General features: G+C 44.2%; 1 protein-coding gene across 1 annotated transcript; it reads right to left on the bottom strand.

Annotated features, from left to right (window-relative positions):
• Window positions 1-5,871: 5,871 nt before the first annotated feature.
• LYG1 (lysozyme g1) lies at window positions 5,872-14,999 on the bottom strand. The gene is given in 6 exon segments (XM_068988748.1): window positions 5,872-5,969; window positions 6,161-6,315; window positions 7,188-7,192; window positions 9,113-9,270; window positions 10,149-10,253; window positions 14,951-14,999. Coding segments are annotated over 6 exon segments (570 nt in total).
• Window positions 15,000-27,537: the final 12,538 nt, after the last annotated feature.

Below are 27,537 nucleotides of genomic sequence, written 5' to 3'. Positions count from 1 at the left end.
CTTCTCTTTCTGCCATAAGGGTGGTGTCATCTGCATATCTGAGGTTATTGCTATTTCTCCCGGCAATCTTGATTCCAGCTTGTGCTTCTTCCAGCCCAGCGTCTCTCATGATGTCCTCTGCATAGAAGTTAAATAAGCAGGGTGACAGTAAACAGCCTTGATGTACTCCTTTTCCTATTTGGAACCAGTCTGTTGTTCCATGTCCAATTCTAACTATTGCTTCCTGACCTGCATACAGATTTCTTAAGAGGCAGGTTAGGTGGTCTGGTATTCCCATCTCTTTCAGAATGTTCCACAGTTTGTGATCCACACAGTCAAAGGCTTTGGCATAATCAATAAAACAGAAGTAGGTTTTTTTTACGGAACTCTCTTGCTTTTTCCATGATCCAGCCAATGTTGGCAATTTGATCTCTGGTTTCTTTGCCTTTTCTCAATCCAGCTTGAACAGCTGGAAGTTCATAGTTCACCTACTGTTGAAGCCTGGCTTGGAGAATTTTGAGCATTACTTTACTAGCGTGTGAGATGAGTGCAACTGTGCAGTAGTTTGAACATTCTTTGGCATTGCCTTTCTTTGGGATTGGAATGAAAACTGACATTTTCCAGTACTGTGGCCACTGCTTAGTTTTCCAAATTGGCTGGCATATGGAGTGCAGCACTTTCATAGCATCATCTTTTAGGATTTGAGATAGCTAAACTGGAATTCCATCACTTTCACTAGTTTTGTTCATAGTCATGCTTCCTAAGACCCACTTGACTTCACGTTCCAGGCTGTCTTGCTCTAGGTGAGTGATCACACCATCAGGGTTATCTGGGTCATGAAGATCTTTTTTGACTAGTTCTTCTGTGTATTCTTGCCACCTCTTCTTAGGTCCATCCCTATGGTCATAAGCGGCCCCAGGGAACGGGGTCGTCTCAGAAAATAAGAGTGGCCCTGGGAGAAATACGCCATACAGACAGAGTGTGGGCCATCTCAGGAGACAAGAGGCCCTGAAATGTGGGGTGGTTAGTTTTTACAGGTTGGGTAACTTCATAGGCTAACAAGTAAGGGGATTATTCCAACCATTTTGGAGAAGAGGCAGAGATTTCCAGAAATCGGGCCAATGCCCACTTTTTGTCCTTTTATTGTCAGCCTCAGAACTGTCATGTCACCTGTGAGTGTGTCGTTCTGCTGACGCAGTTCAGTGAGCGCATAATGAGGTTCAAAGTCTACCGGAAGTTGGTTTTCTGCCATCTCGGACCTCACTGGTCCTGATCAGATTATGTCACATTCTCAATGCCTCTTCCATTCTTTTAAAGATTGTGCCCTGCACTCTTCCCTCCTGTTTCAGAGTCTTGTTCTTTTCTTCTGGGGACACCCTACCCAATCTGCCTACACGAGCTACCCTGGTGTGATTTCAGGACTTTATTCACCCAACTAATTCTCATCTGGGCTTGCAACCAGTGTCTCCCAGTTCACCTCCCTAGTGCCAGGGAAATGGAAATCTTCAAAGCTGTTTCCTGAGGGCTTCTCCGTCTTCCTGTCCTGAGTGAGAACCCCTTCACTGGGTTCAGGCTTCAGCGTGGTCTTGAAAGGCAGAGGGTTGGGAGACAAGAAGGAGGTAGCCCTGCAGGAGTTCAAGGACACTAATGGTCACGAGTAGTTTCTGCATACCGCTTAGCACAGAACGTAAGCACTTGCACAATCACCCGGTGTCTGCCCTGCATCTGTGCCTTGTGAGCACGTGTGGCTGGCTGCTATTCTCAACTCAGTTGTGTGATTTAACAGTTCCTGAGGGCAGAACCTCTGATACAGTGCTTCATATATGCTGACAAAGTTGTTGTTTTAAAAAAATATTTTTGGTTGAAATGATGACAGTTGTTCTAGAATGACCCTCTGTAAAGTGTTGATAGATAGTTTCATAGTGTGCAACCATGAGACTAAATTTAGCAGTGTAGTGTGTTGTCAGTGTCCTTGAGGGCAGCTCCAACTGTGGAATCACTGCGTGTGTGTTCTAAGTTGCTTCAGTCGCGTCCAACTCTTCGTGACTCCATGGACTGTAGCACGCCAGGCTCCTCTGTCCATGGGATTCTCCAAGCAAGAATACTAGAGTGGGTTGCCAAGTTCTCCTCCAGGGGATCTTCCTGACCAAGGATAGAAGCTGCATCTCCTGTGGCTCCTACCTTGCAGGCAGATACTTTACTGCTGAGCCACAGGGAAAGCCTGAGACACTGTTTGGTGTACTAAACAAGGGGAGAGCTTAACTGAGTTGGGGGAAATTGGATGTAGAAGACTCTGTGGTCCAGCAGAGGAGAGGAAGAGGTGAACTTACATGTAAAAAAGACCTAGGATTAAGATAATGTTGCAAAGTTTAAAAGTGACCCTCCTGAAACTGAAACTGCACATCAGAGATTGGGTCTTGAACCCACTGTTTTTAGAGTTGCCCAAAAAAGTTCATTTGGGCTTTTCCACAAAATGTAAAGGAAAAATCCCCACAAACTTTTTGGCCTACCCAGTAATTGAGATCACACACCTGGTCTCAGGACTTAATGAAGTTCAGGTTCTTTATGTCTCATCACAGAAAGAATTCATTGAGAGATGAGGTGGTGCCAGGGTCCAGCCCCTGCAGGATCTAGGGGAACCTGAAGGAGAAATGGCATTGGAGATGAATGAATGAATGAATGAATGAGAGAGGAAAGAATAGAAGCTGATATTCCTTGGTTTACACAGAAAGCCAATAAAACCCCAAGACAAGGGACTTGTTCTGTTCACTGAGGCCGCAGGCGCCCTCCCGGTCTCCTGAGGGAGTGAAGATGCAGAGCGCCTTCCTGTTCAGGTCTTAGAAGCCCAGGCAGGAAAGTGAACGCAGAGAGCCTCTATGCTTCAAGGGATCAGCCTGAAAAAGAGAGTAAGAGAGAGAAAGAAGGAAAGAAAGACACGGGGGAACCAGTCTTTCGTGGAACCGGTCCTGGTCCGTCACTTTATTTTTCAGGGAAGCTTTTATACCTTAACTTGTACATAGAGAGAAATGAAAGATGCAAAGTCATACAGAGTCAGCCCAAACACTACATCTATTTTGTCTTTATCGAAACCAGGATTTTTTTCTGCATATCTTTCCCATAAACAATGTTGTGTACATTATCTTCTGGCCTTGGAGACCTGTGAACATTTTATGGCCCTCTTTTGATAAAGGCTGCTCAACCAGAAAACTTATTTTCCCTTGAAATGTTTTTTCTTTATATTTCTAATCTATGTCAGCCTCAGAAAGTATTAAACAGGGTTACATTTCTCACGGAGCAAAGGTGCAGTGAGTCACAAGAAAGAACCAATTAGCTCAAAGGTCTGATGTGGTTAATTTCAAGGCTACACTTGTTTTTCTTCCATTCCAACTATGTTAACTAATGCACTCCCAGGTGCACAGTGGATAAGAGATAGGGGAACTTGGCAGCAAGCATTGGCTCAACAGTGAAATCCTACACCAGCACTACTCTAGTAGTTTTTAACTCTTTGAAGGGCTCTATGTTTTAGGCTTCCTGTGCCTCTCACAGTTGGGAGGCTGTGAACAATCACATGCGTAGCTGCAAGAGTCTGGATAAACCTGTCAGACAAGCTAGAATGCCAACAGAGGGGGTTTGATTTTAAACACTCCTATCATGTCTAACAGACTTATTAGCTAGAGCCCTAAGTTGATTTTTTCCAGAAAAAGGTGGTCGGGGATAGCCCCCTGTTAATGTCAGAAGAGTTGGTGAAAGACATAAAATAGTAAGACAGACAGATTCTGGTTTTGGGGTAGATGCTCGAGCAGGTCCAGGGAGCCCCTCGAATCCTGATCCGCCTTTGCCTATCAGGTCTTCTCTGCATGACCTTTGTCGTGGATGGGATCTCCCGTGGTGGCTCCCAGCAAGGTGGTAGCTAACAAGTAGATTAATTTAGAGAAACACACATTCCATAAACAGAATGCAAACTGTATCAGAAAGGAAGAGCCACCCCAGTGCATGGGTTGTCTCAGGAAGGGAGAGAGGCCCTGGGAGAAACACCTCACAGACAGACTATGGGCCATCTCCGAAAGTGAGAGGCCCTGAAATAGGGGGTGATCAGCTTTTATGGGCTGTGTAATTTCACAAGGTAATGAGTGAGAGGAGTATAACAACTATTTTGAAGAAGAGGCAAAGATTTCTAGAAATTGGGCCACTGCCCACTTTTTGGCCCTTCACGGTGGACCTCCGAACTGTCATTGGTACCTGGGGGTATGTAATTTAGCTAATATATTTGAATGGGCATAAACTGAGACTCAGGGTCTTTGTTGTTCAGTCACTAAGTCATATATGACTCTTTGTGCCCCCATGAACTGCAGCATGCCAGGCTCCTCTGTCCTGCACTATCTCCCAGAGTTTGCTGAAATTCATGTCCATAAGTTAGTGATGCTATCTAACCATCTCATCCTCTGCTGCTCCCTTCTCCTTTTGCCTTCAATCTTTTCCAATATCAGGGTGTACCGGAAGTAAAATGTTCATACTCTTGGACCTAGTTGGTTCTAACTAGTTTTGGTTATATCCTCAATGACTTTTTTTTTTTTTAAAGATTGTGCCTTGCCACCTTCCCTACTGTTTCAAAGCTATTCCCCCCAGCAGATGGGTCTGGCCACCTTCTTACCCTTTTTCTCATTAAAAGTTTTCAATAAAAATTTGAAACTATGAATTTTTTCAAAGAAATCAGTGATAGGGTTGCCAGACACAATAACCAAATGTCCAGTTATATTTGAATTTCAGAGAGACAACAACTGTTGTTCAGTCACCAAGTCATGCCCAGTTCTTTGCAGCCTCATGGACTGCAGCACCTCAGGCCTTCCTGTCCCTCACCATCTCCTGGAGTTTGCCCAAGTTCATGTCCATTGAATCGGTGATGCCATTCAACCATCTCATCCTCTGTTGCCCTCTTCTCCTTTTGTCTTCAATCTTTCCCAGCATCAGGGTCTTTTCCAGTGAATCAGCTCTTCGCCTCAGGTGGCCAAAGCACTGGAGTTTCAGCTTCAGCATTAGTCCTTTCAGTGAGTATTAAGGGTTGATTTCCTTTAGGATTGACTGGTTTGATCTCCAAGGGACTCTCAAGACTCTTCTCCAGTACCACAGTTTGAAAGCATCAATTCTTTGGTGATTGGCTCTCTGCCTTCTTTGTGGTCCAATTCTCACATCCATACATGACTACTGGAAAGACCATAGCCTTGACTATATGGACCTTTCTGGGAAAAGTGATATCTTTGCTTTTTAGTACACTGTCTAGGTTGTGTTCCAAATATTGCGTGGGACTTGGACTAAAAAAAAATCATTTATCTGGAATTCAAATTTAACTGGAATCTAGTATTTTTATTTCCTAATCCAGCAATGCAGGCCAATGAGGTACTGGAAGCATTTCATGGAAATCCACAGTACAACTCATGCATATACACATGTATATGCATGTGTATATGCTCAGTCATGTGCAACTCTTTGCAACCCCATGGACCGTAGCCTGCCAGACTCCTCTGTCCATGAGAATTCCCAGGCAAGAATACTAGAGTGGATTGCCATTTCCTTCTTCAGGGGATCTTCCCAATCCAAGGACCAAACCCATGTCTCCTGTGTCTTGGCAGGTAGATTCTTTCCCACTGAGCCACCTGGGAAGCCCAATAAAAATACCTTTAAAGAGACACAGCCCTTTATTTACACACACATCAGACCACAAAATGCAGGTAATAATTCTTTAATGTGATTCACGTTATTTTGACGACATTCAGGCAAACTCAGATTCACAGTTATTGGCCTCATTGGCTACTTTTATTTATGTAACAACTGAGGCCGGCTGCATGATAGGGATCTTAACTTTGAGCTGAAGTTTTAGAAGCCTTGTCTCTTGAACTACTTGGCTTGTGCAAGGACATCATTGCAGAAGTCACAGCTCAGGTCCTGGCTGCTTCGGATGTAGCCAGCACCTCCCGTATAAGCACAGAGTCCACCTAGAATTTGTGACGTTGGTTAATGCTGACCCCACAGCCCCTCACGTGGCAGGGTGCTCAGCAGTTAACTCAGATTCTCTTTCTGAGTTGCTTTTCAGGAGGCAACTGAGTTTGGGGGAATCGGATGCAACATATTACATTGCATTCCTGTTAATTTCACTCTGGGAAACTGACCCATGGGGAACACGCACCTCTCAGGTACTGGTCAGGGGTCTAGGTTGGGAACCTCCTCTGGGTTTCTTTGATTCTTACAGTCTGGACTTCAGTCACTCGGGAAACCTGGGCCTCACTGAACCAGGATGTGGGGCATAAAGACCAGGGTCCTGCAAGAAGAGAGGCAGTGAGTCTCGGGGCTTCCTGGGATCAAGGCTACTTTTTCATTTCCCTTCTTCTTCTCTCCTCCTCCTTTGGCAGAACCATTGCCACCTTCAATCTCCCCAAGGGTAAATAGTAAAGCTACAAGTCGGGGCAAGGGTTTCAGGGGTAATGGTGACGGACGCAGCTGGAAATCAGAGGTGACACAGTGTAGGGACCAGTCTGATGCCCTCCTCCCATGCTGCAAACACAACCCCCCGCCCCCAGAAAAGGTTAGAAAGGGGCTTTTCTATCTGTACTCATAACTCTTCTTCCAGATACCTGAATGTCTGAAGCTATTTCTGACTTTTCTTAGACACCATGTGCATCCCGGGAGAAGGCAATGGCACCCCACTCCAGTACTCTTGCCTGGAAAATCCCATGGATGGAGGAGCCTGGTAGGCTGCAGTCCATGGGGTCGCTAAGAATCGGACACGACTGAGCGACTTCACTTTTCACTTTCATGCACTGGAGAAGGAAATGGCAACCCACTCCGGTGTTCTTGCCTGGAGAATCCCAGGGATGGGGGTAGCCTGGTGGGCTGCTGTCTATGGGGTCGCACAGAGTCGGACACAACTGAAGCGACTTAGCAGCAGCAGCAGCAGCATGTGCGTCTCACCATACGTGGGAGAAATGTCTGACTCTGGGGAGATGGCTAGTCCTTTCCCCAAGAATGAGATTTTAGAAAGAAGGCAGAACAGGGCAGGAGAAATGACGCTGGTGACAACATCACTAATGCTGTCCTCAGTCCCAGTTCTGCATTTTCCAGCTGCCAGGTGACTTTGCAGCAATGACTCTGTCCTTGCAAATCCACTTGCTAACTTGTACAGGATGGATGACTTGTCTTCCCCGACCCCCTCCAACCCCATCTGGGTGAGTCCCCAGATCTTTCTTCAAAAGAAGATAAAGTTTTTGAAAGTACCTTTAAATTGTCAAGTGTCACATACTTTGGGTAGCCTGTTTAAAGATCATTGAGGAATATGTTTTCCTGAAAGCTTAAATTATGACTGCAATACTTAAAGGTTTCTCAACAACTAAAACAATAATGTGAAATACAGAGGAAAAAGCCTCATTGTCATCTTTGTCATCTCAGTTCCCCCAGCACAGAGTTAATTTAACAGTGGAATTCAACACTTCCCTTAAAGGTTCTATCTGGTTGTAAGTGATACTGGCCAGAATTAGCACAAAAATAAAACCGATCTTCACAACTAAGAATTGTGTAGACAGGAGACAAGGGAAAGACAAATTCAGTATTTGTTGAGAATCCACCAAATACCAACTACTTTTTCACATTGTTTCATTGAATCTTCATAATGATTCTCTGAGATTGCATTTTGTCGATGAGGAAACTGAGATCCAGGGAGAGTAAGTGATTTATCCAAGGTCACATGGTTACAACAGAGCAAGAACTCAGTCTGTGATCTCTCTGATGCACCATCACCTTGTTGGAAATCCAGAATAGGGTATGGTTGAAGAAATTATGGCTCTAAGCAAGGCAGAAGTGCTGGTCCCATCTCTCAGGCCGAGCTGGGCTCTTCCAGCTCCGGGGAGCACCTTTCACTCTGTATCCTGTGAAACTGCTCCAGGGAAGCCATCAGCAACAATATATGTGAAGGACATAAAAAGAGGGGAGGGCTTCCCTGGTGATCTTGTTGTTCAGTCACTAAGTCATATCTTTGTGACCCCATGGAGCAGCACGCCAGGCTTTCCTCTCCTTCACCATGTCCCAGAGCTTGCTCAAACTCATGTCCATTGAGTCAGTGATATCATCCAACCATCTCATCCTCTGCTGCCCCCTTCTCCTTCTCTTCTCGGTCTTTCCCAGCATCAGTCTTTCCCAATGAGTTGGCTCTTCGAATTAGGTGGCCAAAGTATTGGAGCTCCAGCTTCAGCATCAGTCCTTCCAATGAGAGTGTGAGTTGCTTGTTCTTTGTGGTCCCATGGACTGTAGCCCACCAGGCTCCTCTGTCCATGGACTTCTCCAGGGAAGAGTACTGGAGCGTGTTGCCACTTCCTTCTCCAGGGAATCTTCCTGATCGAGGGATCGAACCCAGGTCTCTGCATTGCAGGCAGATTCTTTACTATCTGAGCTACAGGAAAGTCCCATTGAATATTCAGGGTTAATTTCCTTTACGAAAGACTGGTTTGATCTCTTTGCTATCCAAGGGACTCTTAAGAGTCTTCTCCAGAACCACAGTTTGAAAGCATCAATTCTTTGGCTCTCTGCATTCTTTATGGTCCAGCTCTCACATCCATCCATGACTACTGGAAAAACCGTAGCTTTGACTATACAGACCTTTGTCGGTAAAGTGATGCCTCTGCTTTTTAATATGCCATCTAGGTTTGTCATAGCTTTTCTTTCAGGGAGCAAGCATCTTTTAATTTCATGGCTACAGTCATCATCTGCATTGATTTTGCAGCCCAAGGGAATAAAGTCTTTCACTGTTTCCATTGTTTCCCCATCTATTTGCCATGAAGTGATTGGACCAGATACCATGATCTTAGTTTTTTGAATGTTGAGTTTTTTTTTGAACGTGGCATTCCCTGGTGATTCAGTGGCTAAGACTCCATGCTCTCAATGCAAGGAACCCAGATTCAATCCCTGGTCAGGGAACTAGATCCCACATGCTGCAACTAAGACCCAGGGCAGCCAAATAAATAAATATAATTTTCTTTAAAAATTAACAAATGTGAAGGAACCCCTTGGGTTGTAAGAAGTGACATATGAGATATCATGACTGATGGCAGGTTACCTGTACCACCCTGACCCCATCACCCACACCGTCCACGTTGGCCAGGACGTTGCTGCCATGAGACTGCCTGGACAAGACACCAGTGATCACAGCAGGGTCCAGGCAGTACTTCTGGCCAACAGTATGTATGATAGGTCGATATCTCAGGAGGGACGGCATGTCTATTTCAGCCAGTCTTTCAGAAGCACAAACTCCTACAGCAAGCATAGAAGGAAGGAGGAAGGTTCAGGAGATTTGTGCTGAAACAGGAACTCAAGAGGAGAGAGAAAATGCACTCCAGGGGCCTGGGCAGTGGTCCAGGACTGAAAAGTCCAAGTTTGGGTCTGAAATCCCTGATGGCCATTCCTAGACCTGAGATTGTAATTCTCTTCCTTTGAACTTGAGTCACTATGCCCAGAGAAGTGGCCTTTGTGCTCCTCAGCTGGGCTCTCAGGGGCTGCTCTGGCCAACCTGGGAAATTCCACAGGCACCATTGGCCCCTAAGCATCCCAGAGGGACCCAGGAAAACCAGCTCCCATACACACAGAATGTGGGAGAAAAGTTTTCCCAACCCTTCAAGGAGTCCTCAGAGAGTTTCCCTGACAGGTATGCTCACCCCTGCCCACCTTTCTACCCTAAAATGACACCCAGAAAGCATGTGAGTTTAAACTTTTAAGAAACAATGAGAAATAACAAAAAAAGAAGATCAATACTAGTTTACCTGGCTAGTCTATTTCACTGGTTTCGCAAGCACTCTCAGCCACCTTACAGTAGGTGCTATACTTCCAGTGGACACTCAGGAGAACTGAGTGACTTGCTGAAGCCCCAGAACCAAGACACTCAGACAAGCTCTGTGGACCCCACGTCTAGTACCCCCTTCACCACTCCACCAGGTGGGGCTGTGGGAGGCAGTGGGGACCTGAAGGATATGCCGGAAGGATCAAAACTGTGGGAAAGGACAGAGAGGCGAAGGGTGGCCTCCTGAGGGAAGCGTCAGAGCCCTGTGGAAGACACCTTTGCTGAAAGGAGTCACCTTCTGAGAGGAAGAGGGAGAAGAGGAGGAAGGCAGGGTGGACAGAAAGATGATGAATACCGCAGTAGCTCAGGCCTTGACGCCTTCCGATGCCACAAGACGCCCCAGGGGTGTGGAGGGTCCGGATGTCTCCACGGCAGCCCCAACTGCTGCTTTCTGATGAACCTACAAATGGAGGAAGTGCCAGTCTGAGACACTGAACTAGGAGTTCTAATCCTACTCTGTCCATTACGAAGTGATATTAAGACAAAAGTCAATGACAGCGGCAATCACGCAGCCATGGAAAGCATTCTGAAATTTATAGTATGGCGACTAAGTGATTACAGAAACTCGTGTCTCACCTCCTCTTCCATGGACTTGAGGAACAGTTGGAGTTACAAGCCTTGCACGCCTCTGGAGCTGAACAGTGCTGCTGGGTGGGCATCTTGGAATCAGAGTGGAGATCCTGCGCTCCCGTAAGCCAGTCTGCATCTTGTGTCTTAGGCGAGCTTCTCCTTCACACTCCTCACTCTGTAGTCTGGGGAGACACTTGTGCTTGCTCGGGAGAAACACACAGTGTGAAGCCTGATCTCCCTGAGAGCTCAACCCAGAGTTAAAGTGAAGGCACAGCTGGTAAACTGGACTCAGAGTTGGCTTCCCCTGCTCTAGGGCACACTTCTAGGTGGGAGCCTAAGACAGCAAAGAGGGGAGCATGCACTGTGAGGTCCAGGACCAGGTCTCTGCAGCAGGCTCCCTCTTCCCTCTTCTTCCCTTTCCCCTCTTGCCCTTCTGTCTCTCTCTCTAACTCCCATTCTAGTCACTGCAGGGGCGAGCATTCCCTAGAATTTATAGTTCACATCAGGAGGGCACACGAGCCAGCAACAGAGCGCAGGAGACTGCCCCTTGACAGAATCATCTCACTGCTCTCAGCTTGTAAGCACTTCCCACTAGATTACTCTTTTTTATTTATTTCATCTTTGACTAAATCGGATTGTCTTCAAATCTTCATGATATGCAGATTTTGGGAAGTATATCTGCTGCACATCATCATCTGTGTACTGTAGGTTTGTGTGCTAAGTCACTCAGTCATGTAGTCAGGCCTGTAGCCTGCCAGGCTCCTCTGTCCATGGGATTCTCCAGGCAAGAATACTGGGGTGGCTTGAAGATCTTCCTCCAGGGGATCTTCCCAACCCAGGGATTGAACCTGTGCCTCTTACGTCTCCTGCACTAGCTGTCGGGTTCTTTACCACTAGCACCACCTGGGAAACCCACTGTAGGTTTATGTAAATGCATTTTAAAGTTCTGTTTTCTTATTAAGAATTTCATGGGGCTGACATCTGAAAATACAGGTATTTTAGAATAAATGCTACTTTTGAAACTTTCAATGAGTAACCTAAGAGAAATGAGGAAATGAAGTGACTTGATGTTTTATGAGTGTACTAAAAATTAAACAAGCAACATTTTCTTGTTAATTTTTTAATCAGTGCACTCTTATCTTTATAATTGGTGACAAATACCCTGAACAGTAGTTGGTTGTGCTACTCATTATCCCTTGCCCTGTAGCCTCTTCCTAGTCACCTTATATGATACGCTCCCCGAAGTTCCTTTTGTTTCTCTTGTAACAGTCTTTATTTTGAAGTCTATTTTGTCTGATGTGATTATTGCTACTCCAGCTTTCTTTCGATTTTCATTTGTCTGGAATGCCTTTTTCCATCCTCTCAGTTTGTCTGTATGTTTTCCTAGATCTGAAGCGGATCACTTGTAGATAACATCTGTACGGATCTTGTGTTTGGATTCATTCACCCGGTCTGTGCCTTTTGGTTGGAGCATTTAATCTATTTATGTTAAAGGTAATTATCAATATGTAGGGCTTCTCTGGTCGCTCAGTGATAAAATAATCCGCCTGCAATGCAGGAGATGCTTGTCTGTGGGTTCGATCCTGGGTCAGGAAGATCCCCTGGAGAAGGAAATGGTGACTCACTCCAGTAGTCTTGCCTGGAGAATCCCAGGCTGCACCCGATGGGGTTGCAAGAGTTGGACACGACTTGCTGAACCACCACCACCACTGGGTTCTTGCTACCATTTTGTTAACTGTTTTGGATTTGTTTTTGTAGCTCCTTTCTGTTCCCTTCCTCTTTTGTCCCCTTCTACTGTGATTTTTCTGACTAACTTTAGTGTTATGTTTGGATTCCTTTTTCTTTTTTGTGTGTGTACCTACTGTAGATTTTTGGTTTGCAGTTACCATGAGATTTTGATATAGCAGTATATAAACAAGGTTGTTTTAAGCTGCTGTCTTCTAATTTCAGATGCATTTCCAGCATCCTGCATTTGTGCACTCCTTTTCTCACACTTGCTGGTTCTGATATCACATTTGTGTACAGATGATTTCCTACCTTTACTGTATGTTTGCCTTTACAGGTGGACTTTTCAATTTGTAATTTTTTTTTCTAGTTGTGGCCTTCTCTTCTCCACCTAGAGAAGTTCTTTTAGGATCAGTTGCAAAGTTGGTCTGATGGTGCCAAATTCTCTTGTCTGTAAAGCTTTTGGTTTCTTTGTTTGAGCTGAATGAGAGCCTTGCTGGGTAGAGTATTCTTGGTTGTAGTTTCTTCCCTTTCATCATTTTAAATGTATCATGCCTTTCTAGCCTGCAGAGTTTCTGCTGAGAAATCAGCTGATAATCTTATGCAAGTTCCCTTCTACATTATTTGTTACTATTCCCTTGTTGCTTTTAGTATTTTTTCTTTGTCTTTTATTTTTGTCAGTTTGATTACTATATGTCAGTAGCATATTCCTCCATAGATGCTGCTATTTCCGGACTTGGGTTACTGCTTATCTCTTTAAATATTTTCTCAGGTCCTTTCTCTTGCTCTGTCTTCTCTTTTTAGGACCCCAATAGTGTGAATGTTGGTGCATTAAATGTTTTCACAGAGATCTCTTAGGCAGTTCTCATTTCTTTTCATTCTTTTTTCTGTATTCTGTTCTGCAGCCATTCTGCCTTCCAGCTCACTTATCTGTTCTTCTGCCTCAGTTATTCTGCTATTGATTCCTTCTGGTGTATTTTTCATTTTGGCTGTTGTATTATTCATTTCTGTTCGCTCTTTATTTCTTCTTTGTCTTTATTAAACATTTCTTGTATCTTCTTGATCTGTGCCTCCATTGTTTTTCCAAGGTCTTGGGTCATCTTTCTTATCATTTCTGTGAATTCCTTTTCAGGTAGATTGCCTATTTCTACTCACTCCACTTCAGTTGTTCTTCTGGGGTTTTATCTTGTTCCTTCATCTGGAATATATTCCTCTGCTGTCTGGTTTTGTCTAACTTTCTGTGATTGCAGTTTCTGATTTGCAGGCTGCAGGAATATAGTTCTTGCTGTCTGCCCCCTGGTGGAGGAGGCTAAGAGGCTTGTGCAGGCTTCCTGGTGGGAGGGACTAGACCCTGCCCACTGGTGGGTGGAATTGGGTCTTGTCTTTCTGGTGGTAGACAGGGATGTGTCAGGGAGTATAGTTTGTCAGACAGCTGTGTGCTCAGGACAACTTTAAGCAGCCTGTCTGCTGATGGGTGGAGCTGTGTTCCCACTCTGTTGGTTGTTTGGCTTGAGACATCCCAGAATTCGAGCTGACCACCTGTTGGGTGGGGCCAGGTCCAAGAGGGCTCATGCCAAGGACTGCAGCCACCAGTGTCCTTGTCTTCACGGTGAGCCGCTCCCCCTACCTCCACAAGAGACCGTCAGATATTAGCAGGTGAGTCTGACCCCATCTCTGATGAAGTCACTGCATTTTACCCCGATTCTTGGTGTGCACGAGACCCTATGTACACCCTCCAAGAGTGGAGTTTCAGTTTCCCCCAGTCCTATGGAATTCCTGCAATCAAACCCCACTGACCTTCAAAGGCAAATTCACCGGGGGTTCCTCCTCCCATTGCCAGACTCCCAAGCTGGGGACCCTGACATGGGCTCAGAATTTTCATTCCGGGTGAGAGAACTTTGGTGGCGTGATTATTTTCCAGTTTGTGGGTCACCCACCTGGCATGTATGGGATTTGATTTTATCAGATTATGGTCCCCCCACCATCTCATTGTGGCTCCTTCTTCGTCTTTGGATGTAGGATATCTTTTTTGATAGGTCCTAGCATATTTTTGTTGATGCTTGTTCAGCAATTAGTTGAGATTTTGGTGTTTCCGTAAGAAGAGGTGAGCTCACATCCTTCTATTCCACCATCTTTCTCCTCTTCCCTACTTTGTTCTAGTCCCAAAATTCCTTGTAAAATTTAAAAAAATATATTTCTTGAATTGGTGGGTCAAGAAAGAAATGTAAAGCTGGCCCCATTTGAGAAATTCTTAAGACACTATGCTTCCTCTTTTTCTTTGTCAAAAAACATGACCTTTTCCTCTTTGCCCCAATTGCAAGGAACCTTAGGACCAAATCTGAAATTCAAGCATGGCAACAATGTCAGCCTCAGCGGTTAACTGAGTCACTTCTCCTTGACCCCCAAAATGCTAGTTTTCTATTGAACTACATTAGTTTTACAGTAGTAAATCACCTTAATCCTTCTGTAGAAATATATGGCCTATTAATAAATTCAGTAAGCACTTTTGGTGAAAGAATTTTTATAGAGGAACAATGAGCATTGTTCAATGGAATAGACTTAAAGTCTGGCTTCAAGCAATGCTGTTGTAAGCCCCCCCTCATTCTGGAGAACTCCCTGCTTTTCTGAGGCATCTGGGAAGAGATTGCGGATGGCTGTTACCAAACCCAGGATTTGTTGAACAGCTTGGGGAAAAAAACTGCAGGTTTTTTTTTTTCCACTGCAGTTTCAAGTATCAGAAATACCACTGTATTCCCATGCTTATCTTTCCCATCTCCAAGGTCATTTGGGAAAATGAAGCACACTCTCCTGTAAGGACAAGGAGGCCTAGAAGCAGCCACAGCACAGACATATCAGTGACTTGGCACCACAGATCCTGAAATGATTTTTAAATAGAAATTAGCTTGAAGATGTGAAAATATCAGTTGTCATCATAACACTATGTACTGTTTCTATGGAAAGGCGTGAAAAGAATGAAGTGTCCCTTCAGACCGTGTCCCTATGTCTGAATAAGAAAATTAATTATTGGAATCAGAATGAAATAAGTTGAACTGGGACATGTGCTCCATCTGTCCTTTTAATTAAAAGTGATGAGACTCCTGCTCAGCCCACAGAGACTCAACATACTGTCAAGCTACAGAATACTGATTCTTTCAAGAAACCAAGATACTCTGATTCTCAACATGGAGAAGCATGGTGACCAGACTACAGATCTTGAAAAGGAAATTTCTGATGTTTGTACCTCATCCTAGTAGTCTCCTTATTATCAAAATATAATTACCAAAAGGAGAATTTTATATTAGTATTTCACTTACTTGGGGTCTTTTTCCTTAGGTTAGAGGAAAGGTTACACTTTCCTCAGTGCCTTGCCATAGTCTTTGCTATAAGAAGGATCTGAGTGTTCATTGTAGCACTGTTTAGAATAACTAGGACATGGAAGCAACCTAGATGTGCATTGACAGATGGATGGATAAAGGTGTGGTACGTATACACAATGCAATCTTACTGAGCTATAAAAAGGGATGCATTTGAGTCAGTTCTGATGAGGTGGATGAACCTAGAGCCTATTACACAGAGTGAAGTCAGAAAGAGAAAAACAATATTTTATGTTAATGCACATATATGGAATCTAGAAAGACAGCACTGATGACCCTACTTTCAGGGCAGCAAAGGAGACACACACGTAAAGAACAGACTTTTGGAAACAGTGGGAGAAGGTGAGGGTGGAATGATTTGAGAGAATAGCATTGAAACATATGCATTACCATATGTAAAATAGACAGCCAGTGGGAATTTGCTGTATGATGCAGGGAACCCAAAGCCAGTGCTCTGTAACAACCTAGAGGGGTGGGATGGACAGGAAGGTGGGAGGGATGTTCAAGAAGGAAGAGCATATGTATACCTATGGCTGATTCATGTTGATGTATGGCAAAAACCATAATAATATTGTAAAGTAATTATCCTCTAATTAAAAAAGAAAAATAAAGAAGGAGTTGGAAGACATTCCCACTCCTCTAAGCCCCTAGCCTGGGCATCTCAGACCCTTTTGGTCACCTTGAGTCATGTTCCCTGTTCTCCATCTGCCTAGGCGAGAACAGACCTGGGCCAGAGCCTGGGAATACCAATAAACAGGCTACTTCTGCCAGCAAAGTTAAACCCCTATGAAGTCAGGTCATGGTCGGGGTCCAGGAGTGAACTCATAAGAGATCAGACAACTGGTCACCATCAAGCACTTGCTCTCAAGTTCATTCTCATCCCAACCATTTCTCTAATCATCTTCCTCATGTATAAAGAGCCCTGGTTCCCCTAGTAGTTACTAAATGAATACACAAATGCCACCCAGGACAACTTGCTGTTGACCCCAGGGAATGCCTGAAGAGCCAGCCACCTGCCCCAAAGCCTCCACCTTCACCTGCCCCAAAGCCTCCACCTCCAACCCCTCCCACTGCAGCTCCTCCCAGCATCTCCTTTGGTCAGCTGAGCTTGGCTACCATCATTTTGAATTATTACTATCATTACTAGTACAGCGTGAGTATAAATATGTGCTCAGCAATTTTGTAATGCTCTTTTAATCTTTTTTGTTTGAAAGTTAGTCTCTTGGGCGGTTCTTTCTAAACACCCAGGAAGAGAATATGTCCCAAGATGAAGAAGAGGTATTAAGAAAGTTATTTGAACAAACAAAAAGCCATGCTTTTCATTTTTCTCCCCTACAGTATCAAGATGGTCTATTTGATTTCCCTTAGATGAGCAGAAAATGTTGTGCTCAGTCCAAAACACCAGAAAGATACAGGAACTTGGAATCTTAGCTGTGTCTGCAGGCACTCTCAGATTCAGTCACCTAACAGGAATCAGTCACTGAGCCCCCAGTACTGAATGAAAGAGGACACTCTGGCCCAGGAAAAATAATAAAGAGCCATGTAGGTGCAGGAAAAGCTCATAGTTTCATGAAAGTGTATCTTTACAGAGGCTTCTCACTGGCTTTCTGGAAAGGACCCATCAGAAAAAAAGCACTGCTTGCATCCAATTGCTAAAGCCAGAGTATTTCACTGTTTTTACTGCTTTTCCAAGGAGCAAAAATACTTCTTCTTGGAAACCAAAGTAGAAGAACTTAGCTTTTATTGCAATATGAAAGCTTGTCTCATTTCCCAGCCATGGAACTAAATGTGTTGAGTACGCTCTTGAATGCAAAGAGACTATGTAAACACACATGCCAGTGACTTAGGAACACAGAGTCACTTTCTTCTTTTTTTATTCCAATTATATCAGGAAGGAGCAAGAAGTGACAATAAGATGTCAACACAGCATAATGAAGCAACCTAAACTCTGTGAGCCAACTTTCCAGGTGCCAAAAAGTAGTCTATGTTCAGAAGAGAGTGTTGAGGCGTCACTGGAGTGTATGTGAGGACTGTCCACAGGCCACCCAGGACTGATCTGGTCACACCCCGTGGCTTCCACCACTTGGAACTACTATCAAAGTGTCAGGTCATTTGTGATGCCAAGCATGGCAACCCTCTTCTCCCTTCCTGAAAGCAGAACAGTGACAGACAGCATGAGGTTGTCAAACTGGGGAGTGCCCTGGAAACTGACAACCTCAACAACCCCAGGGGTCCGCTGGGGTCCAGCCCCCGCAGGATCCAGGGGAACCTGAAGGAAAAACCGGCGTCAACGATTGATTTAGAGAGAGATAAGGAAAGAATGTTGTAGATAAGAAAATAGAGGAGAGAAAGAGGCTGATATTCCTTGGTTTACATAGAAAGCCAGTAAAACTTCCAGACAAGAAGTTTCCCTGTTCACGGAGGCCACTGGTGCCCTCCCGGTCTCCTGAGGGAGTGAAGACACAGAACGTCTTCCTGTTCAGGTCTTAGAAACCCGGGCAGATAAGTGAACGCAGGGAGCCTCTATGCTCCAAGGGATCAGCCTGAAAAAGAGAGTAAAAAAAAAGAAAAAAAGAAAAACACGGGGTGACCAAGCTTCTTCGAGCGAGGCCCATTTTTTTTTATTTTCAAAGGGACTTTTATACCTTTACTTGTACACAGAGGGAAATGAAAGATGCAAAGTCATACAGAGTCAGCCCAAACATTACATCTGTTTTGTCTTTATCAAAACCAGGATTTGTTCTGCAAACCTTTCCCATAGACAATGATGTGTACATTATCTTCTGGCCTTGGAGGCCTGTGGACATTTTATGACCGTCTTTTGATAAAGGCTGCTCAACCAGAAAACTTATTTTCCCTTGAAATGTTTTTTCTTTATATTTTTAATCTATGTCAGCCTCAGAAAGTATTAAACAAGTTACATTTCTCACAGAGCAAAGGTGCAGTGAGTTACAAGAAAGAACCGATTAGCTCAAAGGTCTGATGTGGTTAATTTCAAGGCTACACTTGTTTTTTTTACATTCCAACTATGTTAACTAATGCACTCCCAGGGGCACAGTGGATAAGAGATATGGGAACTTAGCAACAAGCATTGGCCCAACAATGAAATCCTACACCAGCGTTACTCTAATAACTTTTAACTCTTTAAAAGGCTCTATGTTTTAGGCTTTCCATGCCTCTCACAGTTGGGAGGCTGTGAATAATCACATGTGTAGCTGCAAGAGTCTGGATAAACCTGCCAAGCAAGCTAGAATGCTAACAGAGGGGGTTTGATTTGAAATATTCCTCTCACGTCCAGGAGACTTATTAGCTATAGCCCTAAGTTGATTTTCCCCAGAGAAAGGTGGTTGGGGTTAGCCCCCTGTTAATGTCAGAGGAGTTGGTGAAAGTCATGAAATAGTAAAACAGACAGATTCTGGTTTTGAGGTAGATGCTCGAGAAAGCCTAGGGAGCCCTTGAGTCCTGAAGCCTTGCTTAACAGTTCTCTTCCACATGACCTTGTCATGGGTGGGATCTCCCGTGGTGGCTCCCCGCAGGGGTCAGTTTAGGTCCTGGTGGCCTCCGCTCACCCTCCCTCCACTGAGCACTTTGTAATTCTTAAAGCAGGTTTAGATCTGTAAGGCATAGTAGACCATTTCCTCCTCAGTTAAACAATGTTTCTTGAAAAAGTGGAAATAAAGGCCTTTGTACTTCTCTCACCAGAGAGCCCCCATCTGTTTTCCGCCAATGTTCTCCCAGATTTTCCCCATAAATCTTAAACCACAGGCATCCCAGGTCTTTGGGGCCTTCCAACCTGCCTGGAAAAGGTGCCATGTTAACACTCTAAGGTCCTGGGAGATGGAGGTGGCCCTGCCCCATCGTGCCCCACCCCATTTGGTCCTGAAGGGATTGAGAACTTCTCTGTACACCCTCACCCTGGCTTTAATGCTGGCTCGGGTCTCTTGCTTGCCCCTGTGGACTAACAGGCCTTTCTACTGAGAGCAGCATCATGTCTTGCCATCTCCTCTCTTTCTCTCCCTCCTCGCACACTCCCTTGCATTTCCCACAGGCTGCTATGCACCAACAGGCCTTAAAACTAAGATAGCAGCAATGACAGTCACACATAGGGAATGTTTCTGCCATTAAGACCACGTTTTCTCGAGTCAAACATAAGCTGCCTTCTAAGCTCATTTTTTGCAGAGTTGCATTTTGGCATGCTCTGTGAAAATATGTATTTAGTGAATTTGGACTAGTAAGCAAGGAACCAACCTGGAAGGCTCAAGCTCTTCTTTTCACTCTCTGCAGGCAAATCCTTTCCTGGTCGATAGAAATCTAGGAGGGAGTTCTTTCTCTCCCTTTGGCCCTTGTGCCTGCTTTCCTCATTTTTCCTATCTGGGATTTCCAGAGTTGAGAACTCCATGAAGTTTCTCTCCCAGTGCTGAGGATTGTCCCAGGAATATCCCATTCTTTTTTTTTTTTTTTTCGCTACACCACATAGCATGCAGGATCTTAGTTCCCCAACCAGGGGTCAAATCCACTTCCCCTGCAGTGGAAGCATGAAGTCTTAACCACTGGACCACCAGGGAAGTCTTAAGGAATATCCTATTCTGAACAATAATCAAGTCCAATAGACTGTGGTCTCTCTTCCACCCAAGACTCTTGAAGCCTGTCCAGTCTTTGACTCTTGGACATTGCCAAGTTTATGCTGTTAGACTTGTTGGCCTTCAATCTTTCACAGCCTCCAGAGAAGACAGGAGTTTGTTATAGCAGCCTCACTTAAGGTGGGTGGGGTTACATCTGGAAAAATACAAACATCTCTGTCTTTTGGCTTTGAATCCACAAAAGAAGACATCCCATTTGGCCCATCACAGTTCCTGTTAAATGCACACATATTTCTGTTCTCCATTTTTTTCTCTTGCCCATGGTCCCTTCCCTAGTGGCTCCGCAGTAAGGAATCCGCCTGCCAATACAGGAGATGCAGGTTTGATCTCTGGAATGGAAAGATCCCCTGGAGTAGGAAATGGCACCCCACTCCAGTATTCTTGCCTGGGAGATCCCATGGACAGAAAATCCTGGTGGACTACAGTCATGGGGTTGCAAAAGAGTTGGACATAACTTAGCGACTAAACAACAACAAATCCAAAAGTAACTATTCATACATTTTTTAATTAAAAGAAGTCTAAACATGTGTAGGTATTATTATAAAAATCATTCTATCATCTATATAATCTTTTACAACTTGAGTTTTCCTTGCAAGTTTCTTGAGTTTTCTCTGACTCCAGTTTTTCTTATTTACTTAGCAGCAGACTCACAATCATTGTCAGTTTATCAGTTTTTCATACAAAATAGGCCTGAGCAGGGTTCCACCACTCACCTGTCTTCACTGAGCTCTTGTTCCTAGAGCCCATCAGCCCATCTCCCCTTATATAGAGTCCCTGGCCTGCTTCCTCTTTCAAAAAGTGTTGACTTTATCCTCTTGGGAAGAGAGTTATGGCTAAGTCTTACAAATTATAGTAATCATCAAAATAATTATAAAGACTTTGAACTTATACAGGGCCTTTTATTCAGGAATGTTCTGACATTTTGTAAACATTAGTCAATTAGATCCTGACCACACCTAAGAGGGCAGATCCTACTTCTATTCACTTTGACACTTTCAGGTCCTACATGAGTGGGTGCTCAGTATGTCTGACTCTTTTGTGACCCTATGGACTTTAGCCCACCAGACTCCTCTGTCCACGGAATTCTGCAGGCAAGAATACTGGAGTGGGCTGCCTTTCTTTCTCCGGGGGATCTTCCTAACCCAGGGATCAAGCCCATGCCTCCCATGTCTCCTGCATTACAGGAGGATGCTTTACTGCTGAGCTTTATCTATCAGGAAAGCCCCTTCAGATCCTACACTTGTTTTTATTTTCACCAATTTCTAGGAATGGGGTCAGGTAAGAGAAGGAAGTTAGGAAGGAAAGAAGGAAGAAGGAAGAAAGGGAGGGAGGAATTGAACTGAATTTGGAGTATTAGAAACTCTTATTTTTGGTTTGTATTTTAGGCAACAAGAGCCACGCCTTAGATTGAATGATGCTCTTTTGTACCCATTCGATACCTACAGTTTGTTCCTAAATGTCTACCCCAATAAATGCTACAAGACGGTTTATATGAAGTTTCAAGGAAAGACTCTTTGCCCCAGATTGCCCAAAAGACGAATTTTGTAATTAAAAGAGGGCGCCTCCTGCATCGCCATGCCCTATGTCCCATTTCTACTGAATGGCTTGATTGCCACCAAACAGCCCCACTGTTTGCTCTGCGCCTATGGACAGGCTCCTTCCTCTGGTGGAAACGCCCTTGGGGACCGGATCGGCGTCTCCTTAGTCTACAACCCCAGCACCTGACATCCTGCCCAGCACCTATGAGATGCTCGACCCATGGAATAAGGGCTTGCTCACTGGCTGACCTGCTGATAATCTATCTCCCCTGCATCCCCTGCCTTTTCCCAGCCCCCTGCTCTGCCGCAGCTGGAATGTTGGCTCCATGAGAGCAGTGAACTTGGCAGCTTCATTCACGGCTGCATCCTCAGATTCCAGATCAGAGTCTGGCACATTGTGTGTATTCAGTAAATACTTGCTGAATCAGTCAACGCAGAAAGAGTTCCTTCAGTCTCACCCAGTCTCCAACCCCACATCCTATCTTGGGTTCCATTTTGCCTGGAGGATATTTCAGCCTGAAAACAACTTGAGAGCAAAGCCTGGGTCTTTTTCCCTGTATTGTCTAAATGGCACCTGAGAGGTATTTGGCAGATGTTGCTGGAATGAATAAAAGGACCAATGGATATTTATGACTTGGGGAAGTCACTGATTCTGTATCTATGACCCAGACTTTGGAGACTGGGATTTCCTGGTTCTCTCCCCAGGGCAGAGATGGTGGGGCTACAAGAAGGCAGGGTTTTCTGAGCAAGCTTCCAGACCCAAAGAGTTCCTGATTTTCACATTTGTGGAGAGGGTGTGAGAATGCTGATCTCCTCTCTGTTGTTGGCAGAGTTGGGATGAAAGCAGGTAAATAGGGACTTCCCTAGTGATCCAGGGGTTAATACTTCACTTTCCAATGCAAGAAGTGCGATTTCAATCCTGATCTGGGAGCTGAGATCCCACATGCCTCATGGCCAAAAAAACCAAAACGTAAGACAGAAGCAATATTGTAATAAATTCAATAAAGACTTTAAAAATGGTCCACATCAAGAAAAAACGTTTTTTTAAAAAAAGGAGATAAACCACATACCCTATTATAAACCATATCCCTACCAAACCATGGAATCCTCTCTCTTTATTTTGTCTACAAAGTTCTAGCACACACCCATGACAACTCAAATTCATTAGAATGTGTGGAAATTTGGAAAAGCCCTGGGCTCATCTGTGAAGGCATCATGTCCCCAAGGCCCATCTAACCCAGTACTGAAGGCACATATCAGCGTCTTGGAAGGCTCTCCCCTGGTTGGCAGCCTGCATGTTGCCTGGCAACAGCTCCACATAAATGATGCCCACTAATGCCCTCAGGCTTTGTTCAGTCTTCAGCAAGTCTCTATGGACAAACTTCCTTTCAAAGGCCTGGCGGACACCCCATGGGGAAGCTGGGAGAAGTATTGAAAAAATAGCTTGTTGAACTTGCTTTTAAGTGAGAGTAAAGAGAAACAGCTCAAGATATTCCCTGCCACACTTCTGTAATTCTGACACCAATTTCAATGTGTTTTGTCCTATTCAAGTAGTTCTGTGACACCAGCTGAGTCTTACAATTTAACTCAATTCTGATACTATCTACCTGGAAATCAGATCCCACAGATTAAGCTCTCAGTCCTATAAGACTGCCCTCTGCTCCCACCTCCGACTTCAGAAGCCAGTTGTAAGTTCAGGTTGCACCTGGGCTTCTGCCATATTGCTGTAGATCAGAAGCGCCAATGAGCTCTCCATGGATTCCATTAATTTGCTAGAAGGGTATAGAACTCAAGAACTTTTTACTTACAAGATCATCCGTTTGTTATAAAAGGTGCATCTCAGGAACAGCCCAATGGGCAAGATGCCCTAGGGCAAGGGGTGGGGAAGGGATGGAGAGCGCCCCTTGTGCTGGGAACACTCTGAACTCCACATGCTCACCAGCCCAGAAGCTCTATGACTCCTCTCCTTCTGGGTTTTATGGAGGCTTCATTGTAGAGGCAGGATTGATTAAATCACTGGTTACTGGTGACTGAATTCAATCTTCAACCCCTCTCCCTTCGGTAGGATTGGAAGTTCCAGTCCTCTGATCACTTGATGGATTCCCTGGCAACCAGCCCCCATCCTTGGGGTCTTTCATTAAAATAACAAAAGACAACTTTATGGTTCTCATCACTGAGGAAATTCTAAAGGCTTTAGGGGCTCTGTGTCCAGAAGGGGACAAATGGAGGGGCGGAGCTTGGAACCCAGGTTTAGGCTAAGAGCCTAACCTGTTTTGCCTTCGATGCTGCTCCAGGTGGCATTCAATTCTTCTTCTTTTTAAATATTTATGCTTATTTATTTGGCTGCACTGTGTCCTCGATCTTCAATCCTCGCTGCAGCTTGCAAACTTAGATTTGGCATGCAGGATCTAGTTCCCTGACCTGAGTCTTAGCCACTGGACCACAAGAGAAGTCCCTTGGCAGCCCTTCTTTCCCTCCCCTGAGGCTGGTCCCAGACACACGCTTGGGGTGCAGTCTCACAGAATGTACCCCGTGGATCCTGGGTGTGACGTACTCACTCTGTGGGTAAGCTGAAGACGGCTTTCCTGTTTCCATATCCTGAAAGGATCTTTTTTGCTTTTCTAAGAACAAGGAAGAAACTGATCTGGTCTGATGTGCATCTGTAGAATCTTTTTATTCATTTGAAGAGATCCTACGGTCGTATAAACCTTATTATCGCTTTTTCATGTATGCATGCATGCCCAGTCGCTTCAGTCGTGTCCGACTCTTTGAGACCCCATGGACTGTAGCCTGTGAGGCTTCTCTGTCCGTGAGATCCTCCAGGCGAGAATACCTAAGGGGGTTGTCATGCCCTCCTCCAGGGGATCTTCCTGACCCAGGGACTGAACCTACATCTCCTGCGTCTCCTGAATTGCAGGCGGATTCTTTACCACTGAGCCACTGGGGAAGCCTGTTCTTTAATCAAAGATTAGTCAAAACCCCAGGAACAATAAAATCTATGCAACCTTTTCTTCATACATTGAACACAGAATTTATGGATGATTTTTTTCCTGTTTCTTTTCACAGTGTAGGATGCCATCCTCAGAAAGAAAGGTCTACGCTCTCATTTTAAAAGTCCATATCTTCCAGTTTTCAATGAAGTCAATGTGAAGGAAAGCTATGATTGAAATTTCAGTCTAAGAAAAATTTGACTACCAAAAACTGTCGGATGGGAAAAGGTATCATGTCTAAATATGCTGCTGGTTGCTGCAAGGAAAATTTGAAACCTAACTGCTTTTCTTGTCAGTGATTGCTGGCAGAAGAGAGATATTTTGATCAATCTTGCTCACAAGAAGCCTCCTGTCAGCTCTGGGGTTCAGAGAATTGTCTTGTTCTTAGTAGTCAAGCCCCAGTTCATTGAGAGGTTCTTCCATGCTTGTTTTTCTCTGGGGGAAAATCTTCTATTTTGCAAGACTACTTTTAAAATCTTTGGCTTGACACATCCCTAAATTATGAAGTCCTCTTGTGTGTTAAGAGCAATGATTTCTTACCAGTTTACATGGGAGGTGGGAGGGGGGTTCAGGATTGGGAACTCATGTACACCCGTGGCAGATTCATGTCAATGTATGGCAAAACCAATACAGTATTGTAAAGTAAAATAAAGTAAAAATAAAAATTAAAAAAAACCCCAGTTTACAAACATGTGAGTGTCTATATAAATTCAGACATGTAAACACATCTTTTATTGGCTTTACTCTTATACATAATAAAATATCCAAGAAAAATACTTCTCAATTGTCAAAAACTTCCATTACATGGACCAGAAAAATTATTTTGCCTGAAAGCATTAGGGAGATTGCCTATGAATGAAGGCTGGATCTTTAATTTGTTCTGATTACTTCTAGTTTATATAAAGAAAAAGAATAATTTGGCATTTGAATTATGAACCTGACATAGGCATTTTTGTGTATTTTATATTTATAGCCATATGATGCTTTTTCTCCAATAAGGGTGAAATAAAATATTGACCTTGTGTTAACAAAAAAAATACAAAAACAAGGCAAATAAAAAATGCCTAGTCTGATTATGCTGCTGCTGCTAAGTCGCTTCAGTCGTGTCCGACTCTGTGAGACCGCATAGACGGCAGCCCACCAGGCTCCCCGATCCTTGGGATTCTCCAGGCAAGAACACTGGAGTGGGTTGCCATTTCCTTCTCTAATGCATGAAAGTGAAAAGTGAAAGTGAAGTCACTCAGTCGTGTCTGACTCCTCGCGACCCCATGGACTGCAGCCTACCAGGCTCCTCTGTCCATAGGATTTTCCAGGCAAGAGTACTGGAGTGGGGTGCCATTGCCTTCTCCAGGGGATCTTCCCGACCCAGGGATCAAACTCAGGCTGACTATAGAGAAAAGCAATTCCAGGAAGCAAGTAACAATAATATCCCTTTCAAAGTATTTCTGTCCATCCATTAAATGAGTATTTACTTAGTACCTGCAAAATGCCAACCAGTGAATTTATGCCAGGAATAAAATATTTAATAAGACACAGCCTCTGCCCTCAAGAAGTTCACTGCCATTTATTTACTGATGATTTTCTGACCTCTGTTGGGCTAAGGGGCTAAACTGCTGGCTCCTTCTGGAGCCAACATCCAGCCTTTCATGTACAGGTCATAAAACTCCATAGAATTTATTAGCCAGCCTATAACACACTGATGAAGTAACTCTGAATTCTTTGTCCACAGGCATGAAAGTGTGAGACCAATAAAACTGTCGTATTCAGTAACCAATAAAGTTCCTGCGATTTAGTCACTAAGCAGACATATCATTATCCTTATTTTATGGTTGAGGAGACTAATATAATACTCAATAATGAAACAGTTTATTCAGATGACCACATTAGCATGGGGGCAGAGGTCGGGTAAGGTGGACTTGTTTGCCTTCAACCTTATATCCTATAACTCCACAGAGAGGATAGAGATCCTTTTTTAAATTTAATGGCATCTCTGAGAACTACTGTGATTTGGGAAACTGCATCAGTCAAGGCCACAGAAAGTTGCTTTTTATGTGGAGAACGCTGGCCCACTGTGGTTGTATAGCGGTGACATCCTCCAGTGATGGCTGCAATCCAGGGGTATGATGCGTCCCTAGCAATTCCGGGGAGGTTGTCTTTGATCAGGGAATGCCATTGATCAGGTCTGGGAATGGAGCTCTGTGTCCCATACCTCGGGGATTTGCATTCAGGAATGGAGGACATTAGATGCTCTGAGCATGGAGCTCCCAGGGGTTACTATCCAAAATCAGATCCTGAGGGGAAGCCTGGATCATGGAGTCACCAATGTCAAGTTCAGGGTGACCCTGGAAAATCTGAGATGGAGATTGATCTAGGTAGTAGGATATGTTGCCTTCAGAATATAGAGACCAGTCTCGGGAGCTCCTCATTTACAGCCAGTAATTCCAAACCATCTATGGCCTCTGTAATAGTGGCCAGTTGAGTAACCAGAGGGAATAAGAAAGTTCTTATGGTTTGTAGATATTCCCTTGAGAATAACTGCCTCATATCTGCATCAAAAGGAGTGTGCCAGAAGCTGGCTAGGGCTTCCCGTCCACTGGTTCTGAATTAACTTTAACTTGGGCTGAGACTCATCAGTTGGCTATTCTGTCTTGTGATTCCTTCAAATAATAATTAATTCTGGGATCCACTAGACTTGTGGACGTGAATGTGTAATTGTGTTGTTTAATTCTAAGATTTCTATTTGCTTTTTGTACCTTTAAAAGTTATTTTCTTTTGCTGAGACTGTCTACTTATCTGCTGAGACTTTTTTATTCCTTTGTTTCAAGCAAGCATGTTTGTTGAAGGATG

Source organism: Capricornis sumatraensis, chromosome 1, assembly GCF_032405125.1.
Source record: "Capricornis sumatraensis isolate serow.1 chromosome 1, serow.2, whole genome shotgun sequence".
Taxonomy (NCBI): Eukaryota; Metazoa; Chordata; class Mammalia; order Artiodactyla; family Bovidae; genus Capricornis; species Capricornis sumatraensis.
Note: the sequence above shows the minus strand (reverse complement) of the source record. Positions and strands in the feature narration are given on the sequence as shown.